Raw genomic sequence first — 13919 nt, 5'->3', positions numbered from 1 at the left:
ATAAGTTGTTAGAGGTTTGCCTTGATCATAGTCTAACCACTTAGATCCTTTTTCCTGCTGATGCAAAATGACAGTTAACGTACACTGAGATTCAAGAGAAGAATTTTTATTAGCTATTTCTGATCTCAAGGCCCTAGAAAATCTTAAAGAATTAAGTATTGAAAAAAAAAATGTAGTTAATTCTAGAATCTTAGAGGAACCTTACCCCAATTGAGATTAATTGGCCAAATGGCAGTTGCCTTTGTCTTGCTCCCTCATTGCATATAACCCCACACATTCTCAACAAGAAATATGTCTCGCTATTTACAAAGGCAATAGAGAAGTTAGGTTAGGGAAGACAAAACAGAGAAGGGTGTCTGTATTGATAATATTAATGGTATCATCTTTTATTGCATGAGAATTTATTCAGTGTTTGCCTGCTGGATGAATAAAGTGAAGGATTAGGAAGCTACTTCTCTTGCCATTCAAGTATTTTATTCAAGGTTAAGTTGGCTATCAGTTAACCAAAAAGAGGTAAAAAGTCAATTACCTTGATTTAGGTGTTTTGTACATTACTGTGTAGTAGAGGGTCCTAGGTAGAACTGGCTCTAAAAATCAAAGCCATCCACTATTCCTTTCTATGAAAAATCTGTTTCCTTTCTGATTTGATAGAACTTCCCTGTCTAGGGACAGAAGTGCTCTTTTGGATTGGGCTTTTACCAAAGATATGTATGCATCAGGGAATGTGAGTCAGTTTCTCTGGATAGCTTAATCTAGTAAGGATAGAAACATATTACAAAGGATTAATATTCAGTTCCCATTGTCAGAACTACCTGTATATTCACAGAAAGCCACATGAGAAGATATGCCTGTCTTCCTTATTCTTCAGAGATTTCCTAGGTACACAGCTAAGCTCTCTCTGAATTCATATAGGGGATTCTGGCCCAGTGTTTTAACTCTTCTTTACCTAAGTTATACATGTATAAAGGCTGAAGGAAATAGCCAAAGTTCCAAAATTCCACTTTTGTCTTATTTTAGATTTAGTTTGCAAATGCTTACTCTCTTAAACTGTTTGAGGTGTGTTTATGTGTATGTATTTTGACAGGTATATGCAATACTTTTTATTAAAAAATCAGTTTTTAAAAAGCTGTTAAATTCTCAGCAGAAACCACAATCAAGTTAAAGACATAGATTTAAATAGTAGGTAAGATACAGGAGTTTTTTGTGGGGATCAGAATAAGGGGCAGGACTTTTTTTTCTTTTAATAGCTGTGATTTGACAAGTTCCTTTGAGTCAGACATCACCTTAATACCAAAACTCAGAGTGTCACCGTGTGAGATGTATGTTTATGGTTTAGCATGTGGGAATCATGCAGTTTCCATGATGCCTCTGCAATACTGCCCAAGCCCTGGTGAAAAGTTTAATTTCCATGACTTTGCTGGTGACAGCTGCTACAGAGAGCTGACTTCTCCATCCATGTGTTCTATTTTTCTTCAGTTGAGACTAAGATAGTAACATCTGGACCTATTAGTCCCTCAGGAAGGCATTTTGGGAACCAACAATTAAAAAAAAAAAAAACTAAGTCTAGCTAGCAGATGAAAATTACAGTTCTGTGTATTTTCTTTATTCTCTTTGTGGAGGAGCCTGTTGTGGGTAGTGAGGGCACAGCGTCCTGGTCCTTGCCAAGAATGATATGCCAAGCTTCCTAAAGCTTCCCATTTATATAAGTCTTTTCATCTTCAAAGAGCTTTGCGAGCATTCATTTACCACCACCTGCCTGGGAGGTAAGAATTATTCCCATTTTATAGACGGAGGAAGTGGAGGTGTAAGTGACTTGCTTGAGGCCACCCAGCGAGTTGAGGGTCAGAGGGAGACTTGGAAGGATTGCCGACTCCACTTCTTAGCTAAATCAGCCTGCAGCTCTTTCTCTCTTGTGTCATTTCCCCTTGGGAGCCTCAGATCGATGATAGCATAAATCTAAAGGCATCAAATAATCCTGAATAGGAAAGAGACACCAAGTCTGTCTTATTTGTGGCTGCCTCTACAATTGAAACTCTGGGAAATCCAGACATAGAGAAGCCATTTCACTCTCCTGAGATTCACTGTCTGCATCTGTAGAATGGGGTTGATAATACCCAATGGCTCACTTCAGAGTTGTTGTGAGCACCAAAATCAAAACAAGCTAACGAGAACAAACACTTTAAAGACTCTTACAGAACTCTGCAAATACCAGACATTATTTGTTGCCAGAAATGACCACCCGGCTGTTGTATCAAAGGGGTAGGGCTTTTCTAATTAGGTGGCTACTTGCTTTGGTGATGTTCAGCGAGGATTACTGAGGATTACGTACTGTTAAGAAAGAATCCAAAATCAGTAGAAGGAAAGACTCTATCAGAGAAACATACTAGTGTTCTGTTTAGTGTATATTCAGTAGACAAAATGGTGGAACAAGTTGATTGTTAATTTGGATAGTGTGCAGCTGGAACTCCACCCTCCCCGCCTGGGAGGGTCATTGAACATGCCTGGGCCGTGGAACTTACCTGTGCTGTACACCGAGCCATGCATCTGGGACAACTGTATGTGCCAGACTGTTCAAAGCCCACAGTCTATGCCCCTCCTACCGTGGAGATGTAATGAGAGCTCTCTGCAAAACCTATGGTGGCCTGTGACCTCCAGCAGCAGCCCTGAGAGTGGAGAAAAAGTATGTTGCTCCCTGAATTGTTCACCGCTTGTACACACAGTACCTTTGCACATTACAAAGAAGGCACCACCCCTGCAGATAGTTTGTAAAAGAGGTGCTTATCTGGGCAAATTGAAGCAAGGCTCCCTTACCCTGGGCTGTTAGAGCCACTCTGCAGCCCACTCAACAGCCAGGTGAATTTCAGCCCCTTCTTCTGTCCCCTCAGCTGGAGCCCCAGTTACAGGGCACAGTGCCCTTGAAACTAGGAGGTGGCCAGACCCCGAGGGGGCAGAGAAATCCAGAAGCCAGGAGCTTTGAAAGCCCCTCCAGGTAAGCAGGTGAAGCCTATGCCACTCTCTCCCAGCCGGCCTTGACATGCAGGCTCGGCGACCGTCCAGGCAGCTGGAGAAGGCTTTAATACCCCAGCAGTTTTAAACTGGGGATAAAATAAAGTGACTAATCCATAAAAGTCTCAAGCCATTTTGCTGAAAATAAAATCAAATGCCTTAGGGTTTTTCTTTTTAATCTTTATTGGTTTTTCTGCTTGCAAAAGTAATACATGCTGGTTGTAAAAAAACTCCAACATTGGAGGAATATGTAACATAGCAAGTGAAAAGTCTTCCATATTCTCAGCCCTCCAGAAGAAAGACTGTCAACAGATTGGTGTAAAAAATAGTTGTTTCAGGGTTTTGGGTTTTTTTGTTTGTTTGTTTGTTTAAAGCAGTAGTTCTCGACAGTTTTTGCAAGACACACAAATTGCATAACATTCATCTGTGTCACATACTCTCATGGGTGTACCCAAGGTTTGGCCATTTCCTGGCAAGCTAACAGTAACCCTGCCCTGTTTGGTCCAATTCAAGAAAGTATATGGTTATGCAAGTGAGCTAGGATGAAAGATATTATTGGGGTAACTGTAGGTCCCTATTAGTTTATTTTTTATACGAACCAATACAAATTTTATATTTTTTTTACTATTATTAGTAACAAATTCCTTGGGACATATACCACAGCTGATCGCAATATACTGCTGGGGTGTAGCAGTTAAGTGCCAATGTTGTAAAGGATTGCAGTGGTAGCTGGTATGAACTGCCTGTCATATTATTTGGAGGATAAGCAGCTTTTCTCTATCCCCACTTTGGAAAGAGCTTAAAGTCTGGAGAAAAGAATTTCATTCCGCTATAAGGCAGGATTTCTTATCAACAATAACAATAATAATAACTACTATTTATTGAGTGCCAAATATTTCTAAGAACTTTGTGATGTGCATATATATATACAGAGAATACATATATAAAACAATCATTTATGTGCTACATTTATACACGTATCACTGAATCTTCAAATATGAAATGGAGCCTCAGAGAGGTTAAGTAACTTGCCCAGGCCTTAAGAATTGTTACATGTTGGTGTCAGTCATCCTAAGATCAGAAACTGTACTTGGAATTTTATAAAATGGAGAAGAATGGTCTAGAAGGTCGATGATTGCTTGCAGTTATAAAGTACTAATAAGGTAACTCCCAGAAAGATATCTTGACATCAGTTCTGTAGTTCTGCAAGTTTAAACAAATTATTTGTGTTGTGTCCTGTGCATCCTTGGTTAATGGTGGCATACCAATAGCAGTCTGTTCCTGGTGTTCTTGATGTTGTTATTGGAGCAATTTAGCTCAGCTGTGTGAAGTAAGGTGGGAAAAGGGAAAAAGAGCTATTGAACTAAACAAAAAGACAATGTGTCCAAATCCCAGCCTTACCTCATCCTAGCTCTCTGACTTTGGGGAAGTTGTATAGCCTCTCTAAGCTTCCATTTCGTCTTCTGAAAAATGCAGATGATGGTAATGATGGTACCACGTACCTCACTGGGTGTCAGAGGAATGGATATAATGCCTAACACATTATAGACCCAAATACGTGTTGCATATTATTGGTTATGATAAATCCATTAGATTATCATGATATCACCTTTCATGCATAAAATGGGTACAACTCTTGTACAATTGTATTTTTTAATTCTCTGGGAGAATGGGTATTTTTCTCTGGACCAAGATATCTCCCCAAAAGTCCTAAGGAATAAATGAGGTGTTAAGAATGCCATTGTCCATTTTCTTGTCCCTTTTATAATTAGAAGTAAAAACCCAACCTTTTATAGAAGTACAATGCTAAATGACAGCCCCTCCCAAGGACCACTTGGCTAATTAGCACACTTGCATTCCAGGATTTCCTGACTCCCCGCTGCCACTTGTTGTCGGCTCCTTGAAACTGCAGAAATTTGCCTCTGCAGGTGTGGAGAGCGTGCTTGAATTACTTAGGGTGCATGAGAGAGCAAATTATTTAGGCAATAGAGCTGAAAATGTGGGCAAATTAGAATTTTTCATAGCAAGATTGTGCATTGTTAAGCCAATTCATGATTATATGTGTGCGTCTTGCTTCAGATATTCTGCTACACAATAAACCTCTTTGCTGCGATGAATATGTATGTGGACTAATTTAATCAATATACTTGTGACAGTAGTGATGTCTGACAGAACTCATCCTTTGAAATTCTGGCTGAGTTAATGTGTGCAGTATATATATGGGCCAAGACTCATAATTTGTGTTAAAAGAAGATTATTTTGAAAAGACACAACACTGCCTGTTAGAAAATGAAAAAGCCCGAGGGATAGAAAGCAAAGGGCAAAGGGATTTTTGTCCTCTTCTCTCTTCTTGGTCTGAAAACTCAAATTTAAGGAACTAAACTGCTTTCCTTTTGAAAAAAAATATTGCAAGGCCTTTTTTTCCTCATTGATACATTTGAATTCTGTAAATTGACTAAAAGGTGGAGGGAAGTGGCTTTAATGCATTGTTGGATTAAATGGAAGGTTGAGTAAGTGCCCTGGTCCAGTCTGCAAATGTTTGCTTTCTGGAAATATCAACACATGTGATCAGATCACATTCAGAGAGTTTGCTTTTCAGAGCAGGTGGGTTTTAATCATTTCCTAAAGAGCACTTGCAACTGAAATTGTCTTTGGAGATAAGAGAGCCAACCCAGAGGGTAGGCTAGTAGAATAGTTTGATCTGACCAATCAGAATACTTGAACTTTGCTTTGGAGAACCCTCCTATCACCGTACCATGAGATTCCTGGTGAAGCTTTTCTAATTCCCAGTCTTTAGCCAACACTGTCCACTGGAACTAAGCACAAACACAGTGAGGGTCAAAGATCTAGGCAAATGGCCCCTATTTGAAAATACAGATCAATCTACAGTGAGTCCATTCATACTAAGCAACTTGGCCTCCATAAATCATGTGAAATATGTCTCAGCTTGAGTGCCCTCCAGATCTGAAGCCCCTGGAAGCTGATGCAAGGCTGAGTTTGGGAGCCTGACTCAGGCCAACAGTCCTATGCGGTAGTTGGCACTAAACTCTAGGTCTGTGCTACAGTGACTCTCCTGCCTTCCCCTCCACCCCCACCCCCTGCCCCTGCAGCCGGGCCATGAGTCATTCCAAGGGTCAGAATGCCAGGCCAGGATCCCAGGGCCACCCCCATCATGACGAGACTCCTCCATGCCAGACCTCCATATCACTTGCAGGATTACAAGGAGCCATTGGCAAACATTTTGGTCCTGCCTTAAATATCATCATTTCACTTCTCATGCATAATCCACTATGAACACAGGCAGAATGAACAGCAATACATTACTCTCCATTTGATCTGGATAGTTTTATTCAGCGTTCCCGATATGGTCTGCCCAGGGCCTTCATACCGTATAAAAAACTAAACAGATGTACTTGATCTCTCCATTGTTAAGCTGGAAGGAAGGTAACTCTTGAAAGTCCCAGGTTCAGCACTGAGGTTGCTTTAATTACCTCAGGTCGTTTTGATGCCGAGTTGAACTACAAGGATTTAGTGAAGTTTGTGTCTGATTTCTGTGATTACGGCTTGAGGTAAGACATAAGCAGAAGCTGCTCGGTGTCGGTCTTTTTATTTCACATATAAATTTTGTTTAATAGATGGCCCAGGTACTTTGTGTTGCCTAATTATTCTATTCCTTAGGGGTTGGGGTGGGAGAGGCTGGTTCTCATTACAGACTAGTTAATTCCTGTGGGAAAATCCAGGCCATCACTCTCAGTTGATATCACCTTTCAGAATGTCTGTACCGCCACTTGGGTTTTGTGTCTCAAAAATGTTGGCTGTAACTCTCTCTCAAGCTGCAGACAACATGTGACACAAAACTTGGCCTTGACTATATTAAAAATATTGGAGGGGCCATAAATACGAAGCGTGATTAGAGTTTGGATTTCATAAAGAATTTCCTTGAAGGAATCAAGCCACTAAGGTGAGGCAGACTTAGAAATTATCGTCTTTGTTAAATGTGACCTTATAACACATTAAGCTGCATAACTCAGAATAGACAGTATACAAAGACACCATTACTGAGGTATTGGAAAATTTATCCATTACAGAAAATATATTGGATGTAAGATTTTGAACAGTCTCTAACTCTGGACAATGAAGCTCAGTATGTCAACACTAAAAGTGATTGACATGAGGGGTGCCTGGGTGGCATAGTTGATTAAGCATCTGACTCTTGGTTTCCACTCAGGTCATGTTCCCAGGGTCATGAGGTCAAGCTCCGCATCAGGCTTGGTGCTCAGGGTAGTCTGCTTAAGTCTCTTGCTTTCTCTCCCCTTCCCCACTGCACTTACTCACACACACACACTCTCTCTCTCCCTCTCCCCCTGCCACTCTCTAAAATAAATAAATAAATCTTAAAAGAAAAAGTGATTGATGTGTAAAGGACTCTTCCTCTAGAATAGTTTGCACTCCCAAAAAGTCACTACAGTACTTGTACTAGTCCTCTTGAAAGGAAGTTAGCAGGTACACATGGTTTATAATGAGGTCAAATCCAGTAATTTATTATATGCTATTTCTGAGTATTGAATGCAAGTGTCATATCAAATCCAAAGTAAGTGGTGGTGGAAATTATTCCAGGATATGGGATTACGCTGGAAGAAAGAGCAGGCTGTGTGTATGTGTGTCTTACTTATATTGTGCAACATATTCCTTGAATAAGTCATTGCTTTGTATAAAGCATGTGGCCTAGGGAGGGGCCATATGAAAATGAAGTATATTTTTGCTCTTACAATTGTGTTTGTGTGTGTGATTTAGCAATCTGACATGATATCCATTGTGAAAACCATGGAAAATAAAACTTAGCATAATGGAACATTCCGTATAAACTGGTGAACATTGCTATCCTGTATATACAGCTCAGTATTGGTCTTTATTTCATATATAAATTCTATTTAATAAGTGGGCCAAGAACTCTGTTTCACCGAATTACTCCTTAGGTTATTTTTTAAATCCTTAATTATGTTCTTTCCAACCAACCATACTCAAGGTATATTGTGTTTGCTGAGAAATGTGCTTTGTCATATTTGAGAACATGGGTATAATATTTATTAGTCATTGGGTGGTCTTCTATATGAGGCATCTTCATGGAAATCAGTGGAATAGAAGCATATGCATGGTGTACAAGGCAATCAGTTTCCAACATCAAGAACTCAGAAGCTACATATACTATTCATTAGGATTCACCATTATTAAATTCAGATAGGATATTAACTTTATGGTTGAAAGGTTTTGATCATACACAAATGGACTAATTTTTTAACACATGGAAACTACATTAATTAAAAAAGATTAAGGCATTCTTAACTTGCCATCCTATGTAACTTATTAATATTTTGAATTGAATCATTTTCCTAAGTAGTCTTGACTTTCTGGAGTATGTTTTTTTTCCCTACCAGTGGAGCTACAATGCTCAGCCAAGACAGATTTATGACCTTTTAAAAATAATGATGGAAAATGAGATCGGAGGAAACATTTTAGTATCTGCTTTGCTCTGAGGCCTAAACTGCGAGCTCTCCAGTTCTTGAAGGCTTTGAAATGCTGATTCCAGTCTTCTTGTGGGTTCTTAAACACCTTCTCAAATGACCCATTTTAATAACCCGAAAGCTATTATATAACGAGCAGCCATAATTTAGTCCAGGGCTCTAGGGGGACCCTCACAGTTCAGCAATGAATAGTTAATGCAGTATAATGTTTAGCAGGTTATTAGTTTTCACTATACAAATGCTGATCAGGGAACGCTTTTATAAGGTGTTTAAAAGAAAATGTAATTAACTGGTTGCGTGCTTCTGTTGCAGCTCAAATTGAAATTATTCCTTGCAAGATCTGTGGAGACAAATCATCAGGAATCCATTATGGTGTCATTACATGTGAAGGCTGCAAGGTAAGCCTTTTTAATTGTTGTTGTTGTTTCTGTTAATGTTAGAACGTATCTTTGTGATGTTACTTCTACTATGTCTAAAGATTCAACTTCTCAGCATTTTGAGTGATGACAAATGATAGAACAGAATAAACATTTTGGTGTTAAATTTCAATTAAGAAAGTCATATGTATTTTCATGTCTTCCATCAAAATAACAGGAGGCTAGAGAAAAGTATTTGAGCATTCCTGAGTTGTCACTTCCAATCCTAGAATTGATTGAACTGATGAAAAATCCCTTTGGTTATCTTTTTTAAAAGAGAAGTGACTCTGGATTTCTGTGGTGTCCCTGTTCGAAGCTTTGTAAGAAGGTATTTCCAGTAGTTTAATCGGGATGTGATTGAAAGTCCTTATTGTTGGCACACGTATGTTGATACATCTGGCTAAATTCTGGCAAAGCCGTTGGAAAGAACTGGGTTCTGGTTCCAGTGCCACCACGTGTCCCTCTTGTTGTAGGCTTGTCTTAATCTTTTAGTGACTCAGTGTCTTGATCTGAAAGACACTAAAGTGGGTGTGATCTAAAGTGGGTGTGACACCTTTTCTTCCTACCCCTTAGAACTATTCTCAGGATAGAATTAAAACCTGTAAGTAAAAGTGCTTATAAACTGTAAAGTGCTATTTAAATCTAAATATCATCATTCCTCTGGCTGTTGTTACTATTTTGATTATTACTGATCCTGATCGAGGGTAATATGTACACGCACATGGATAACGTGGGAATGGGAATAGAGATGTTTATCCTAATCATTCTAGGCCTCCAAACCCAGATTGCCTCTGTTATTCAGATTTCAATTTATTAAGATTTAAATCCTCCTGCTTATATTGGAAGGGCCTTGAGACAGCTTACAGGATAAAACAGTGCAAAATAAACAGGCGAGAAGCTATTTAAACATGCAGACAGCCTCTGAGACCGTTGATTGCCACGGAACCAGGCCTGAATCAGCCCTGAGGCATTTTTGAGGCCGAGGCAAAAAAATAAAATCCACGAATGTGGTTAGCTTTCCTTCAGTGAAATTAGAAAATATAATGACATAAAATACAAAATCACCTTCAGACACAAATAACTACTGAGAGACTTCAGGGAAATTTGCCTTGTAATTTCCTTAAGTCTTTGTTTGACTGTTAATCATTGTAACATGTGCTGCTTTGTACATGTACAGATGCTTCATATTGATCCCATCTTGGTGACGCCTGAGCTTTCTGCATACCACCAAACACACTTTTTTCTTGGTAATCACCTGCCTTTTAGGAATAGGGGCTTTCTGCTCAAAGGGGATTTTGAATTCTTCATCTTTAGAACAACCCTCGAGTCCTCAGGTTCTAGATTACCAAGAAAAAAAAATTATGTCCTCTTACTTCCCTCAGTTTGCCCTCCCTCAAAATTAATCAATTAAGTAAATAAAAGTAAACAAAATGAAATCAACTGCCTGGCTAATGCCATCCCAGGATTTAAGGGAGCGTGATCTGCCTGTGACACCTGTCATCCCATTGACTTTCAGAGTTAATTCAGCTGAAGTGGCTGGGCACCTGTCACACTTGACCCTCACCCGCTCTGTGTTCAAACGTTCTCGTCCCAGTTCAAGATGACACAGCCTTTCTTGGTGAAGGATATACAGGCAGCAGTGCCCTCCTACCAGAAGTTCCAAGCAAACTTGACTCTGTACATGTATATCACCTACTTATTTTCTTCCTTTTTTAAAAGATCTTATTTATTTGAGAGAGAGAGAGAAAGCATGAGCAGAGATCAGGGGCAGAAGGAGAAGCAGACTCAGTGCTGAGCAGGGAACCCAACTCGGGGCTCCATCCTTGGACCCTGGGATCATGACCTGAGCTGAAGGCAGACGCTTAACTGACTGAGCCGTATAGTCACCCCTCACCTAGTTATTTTCTTAAGTGGACAGTGTCCTGGGCATTAACTATGTGTGCTTTCATTCTGCCTGAGAAATTGGCCACTCTCTGAGTCTTTTAGTAATACCATGCGTGGTTTTACGTGCCAACTAAAGTGAGCATCTCAGAACAGCATCTGAGGCAGGACCGGGGTGGAGGTGAGGGCTACTTCCCGTGAAATACACAACAGTTCAGAAGATTCATGAACAACATGCTGTTCAATAAAATCTGAATTGTCTGAGAACCACTGGGTTTACATAGGCAGAAACAATGTGTGTTTTCTTTTACCCCCACTGTTTATTTATGACGAAAATTAAAGCAATGAGAAAATAAAGGGCAGCTATTATTTTATCGTTGTCATTTTTCTAGATTCCCTCCCAGATCTTGTATAGCCTCGATGCCAAAGTGTATTTTGGCTATCTGTGGTTCTGTTCTTCTGTCCTATTGACTTTACACAATGGAAATCACAAAACAAACAATTAAAACTTAATTTTATTAACATATTGGGCCTAGGCCCAGCCTGGGACCTATACAATGGTATGTGTTTATATTTGATGCATATAGTATTTGCTCTGCAATTACAGTTTCCCTCTGCTATAATTAATAGTTTCACTTCTGGCTGTGGTGAAGTCAAGAGATTTCTGTTTTTGCCGTTGATGTTAATGATTTATCATGCTCTAACCAGGTGAGGGTGGTTATAGCATCATAAATTATAAATAATTTATCTCTGTGATAGGATCACTAGACATACGGAAAATTTCTAATTACATATATAAATAGATATCTGATGGAAAGAAAGTGACTCAGTCATTTTCTGAGCTAATCATTTTGTGAAGGTATTTTAAATTGCATTTTAAAGTCAGCCACCTGAAACCATAAGAAACAAAAGGACGTATTTCATTGCTGAAATGATTATTTTACCACATATTTGTTTAGGTAAGCATTGCACATAAATAGCAAAAATGATGCAAGTTTGGTAACTCTTTTCTCTAGTTCCTGGATATTCCCAGCCCACCCTCACCAAGTCTCCTTTGCTACCTGTAGAGAGACAGTACTGCAGCATGCTTATGCTCTGACTTTGGAACCAGACTGCCTGGATTTGAATCCTAGTTCTGCCTTACCAGCTCAACCACCTGCCCAACCTCTCTGTACCTCTGTTTCACCATCTGTAAAATGAGGATAGAAATTGTAGTTACTTCCTGGCGTTATCACATGCATTTAGGTAACGCCCTGAGAAAAGTGCCAGGCATTTAACAATCACTCAGTGAGTGTTGGCTGTTGTTACAATCATTTCTAGCCAAATTCCGTATGCCTGAGTCATGATGCTCTAGTCAGATATCATTTCCAGAACATGTATGGGTCCAGTCTTGATTTTTTGTGATCATTTGCTATTTATTATGTACACTCTGCTACTAAAAACAAAAATATGAGCACCCCTTTGGGGACAGGCACTATATAAGTACTAAGAGATCCAAAGACAAAGAAGACCTGATCCTTATCTCAGGTGGCTTACGGTCTAGTTGTAGAGATGAGGTCTGCAAAAGAGCAATGCAAGAACTAAATCCTAGATTTAATAAACTGGAAAAAATTTTGAAAGGGAGGGTTGGGCGGGTTCAAAAAGAGATCCATGCATATAAGGTCAATTGGATTTTGACGAAGATGCCAATTGAATTCAATGAAGAAAAGATGGTCGTTTCAAATAATATTGCTGGAACAACTAGGCATTCATATGAAAAAAAATTAACTTCACATTTATACCTCTCACTGAAAGCAAATATTAGTTTAAAGCGTATCCTAAGCGTAAAACATAACTCTATATTTCTGGAAGAAATCATATATTTGTGTAACAATAGACATACCAATATTTCTCAGACCACACACCGAAGTTCTTACCTTATTTTAAAAAATAACAAACTACAGGACACCTGGGTGGCTCAGCAGTTGAGTGTCCGCCTTTGGTTCAGGGTGTGATCCCGGAGTCCTGCATCGGGCTCCCCACAGGAAGCCTACTTCTCCCTCTCCCTATGTCTCTGCCTCTCTCTGTCTCTCATGAATAAATAAATAAAATATTTAAACAAAATAAAAAATAACAAACTGGACTTAATCAAAATTAAAAACGTGTACATATCGTTAGTAAAATGAAGAGGCAAGCCATATCCTGGAAGAAATAAAAGAAAAAAAATGCAGATACATTTTAAAATAAAAAGACCGGGATCCCTGGGTGGCGCAGTGGTTTGGCGCCTGCCTTTGGCCCGGGGCGCCATCCTGGAGACCCGGGATCGAGTCCCACGTGGGGCTTCCGGTGCATGGAGCCTGCTTCTCCCTCTGCCTATGTCTCTGCCTCTCTGTCTCTCTCTGTGTGACTATCATGAATAAATAAATAAAATCTTTAAAAAAAAATAAAATAAAAAGACCAAGATAAAAATTAAAATGAGCAATAACTTGAACAATCTCTTCATAAAAGCTGGACAAGGAACCAGGAAACACGTGGATATATTCGCAGCATCTTTAATCATTAGGGAAATGTAAATAAAATCACAGCGAAATACCATGACAAGGCACCTGGGTGGCTCGTTGGTTGAGGGCCTGCCTTCGGCTCAGGTCGTGATCCCCAGGTCCTGGGATGGAGTCCTGCATGGGGTTCCCTGCAGGGAGCCTGCTCCTCCCTCTGCCTGTGTCTCTGCCTCTCTCTCAGTGTCTCTCATAAATAAAGAAAGAAAATCTTTTAAAATATATACCATGACATACTCATCTGAAAGGCTAAAATTAAAATAGAACAAAACAAGAACACTTCCAGTAACAAACATGATGAAGATGCAGAGAAACTGGGGAATTTTCCAGTCTTATACATCATTGGGGGGGCCATTGGTACGGCCCTTTTGAAAAAAGGTGGCAATATGATAAGCATCAACCTAACATATGACCTAATGACCTAGGTATTTACCCAAACGAAACAAAAGCACTTGTCATGTAAAGATTTTTATATGAATATTTGTAGCACTTTTATTCATAATGGCCACAAGCTGGAAACAACCCAGATGCCCATCACCTGAAAAATGGTTAAAAGTGTG

General features: G+C 39.5%; 1 protein-coding gene across 2 annotated transcripts in view; it reads left to right on the top strand.

The window, feature by feature from the left end:
- Positions 1-13919, top strand: part of RORA (RAR related orphan receptor A) — a 706525-nt gene that overhangs the window by 659340 nt on the left and 33266 nt on the right. For both annotated transcript variants that reach the window (XM_026001846.2, XM_072738708.1), the window contains one exon: positions 8841-8926. In XM_026001846.2, the coding sequence (XP_025857631.1) occupies positions 8841-8926 (86 nt within the window). The remainder of the gene's footprint in view (positions 1-8840; positions 8927-13919) is intronic.

This window comes from Vulpes vulpes, chromosome 15 (assembly GCF_048418805.1).
Source record: "Vulpes vulpes isolate BD-2025 chromosome 15, VulVul3, whole genome shotgun sequence".
Lineage (NCBI taxonomy): Eukaryota > Metazoa > Chordata > Mammalia > Carnivora > Canidae > Vulpes > Vulpes vulpes.
Note: the sequence above shows the minus strand (reverse complement) of the source record. Positions and strands in the feature narration are given on the sequence as shown.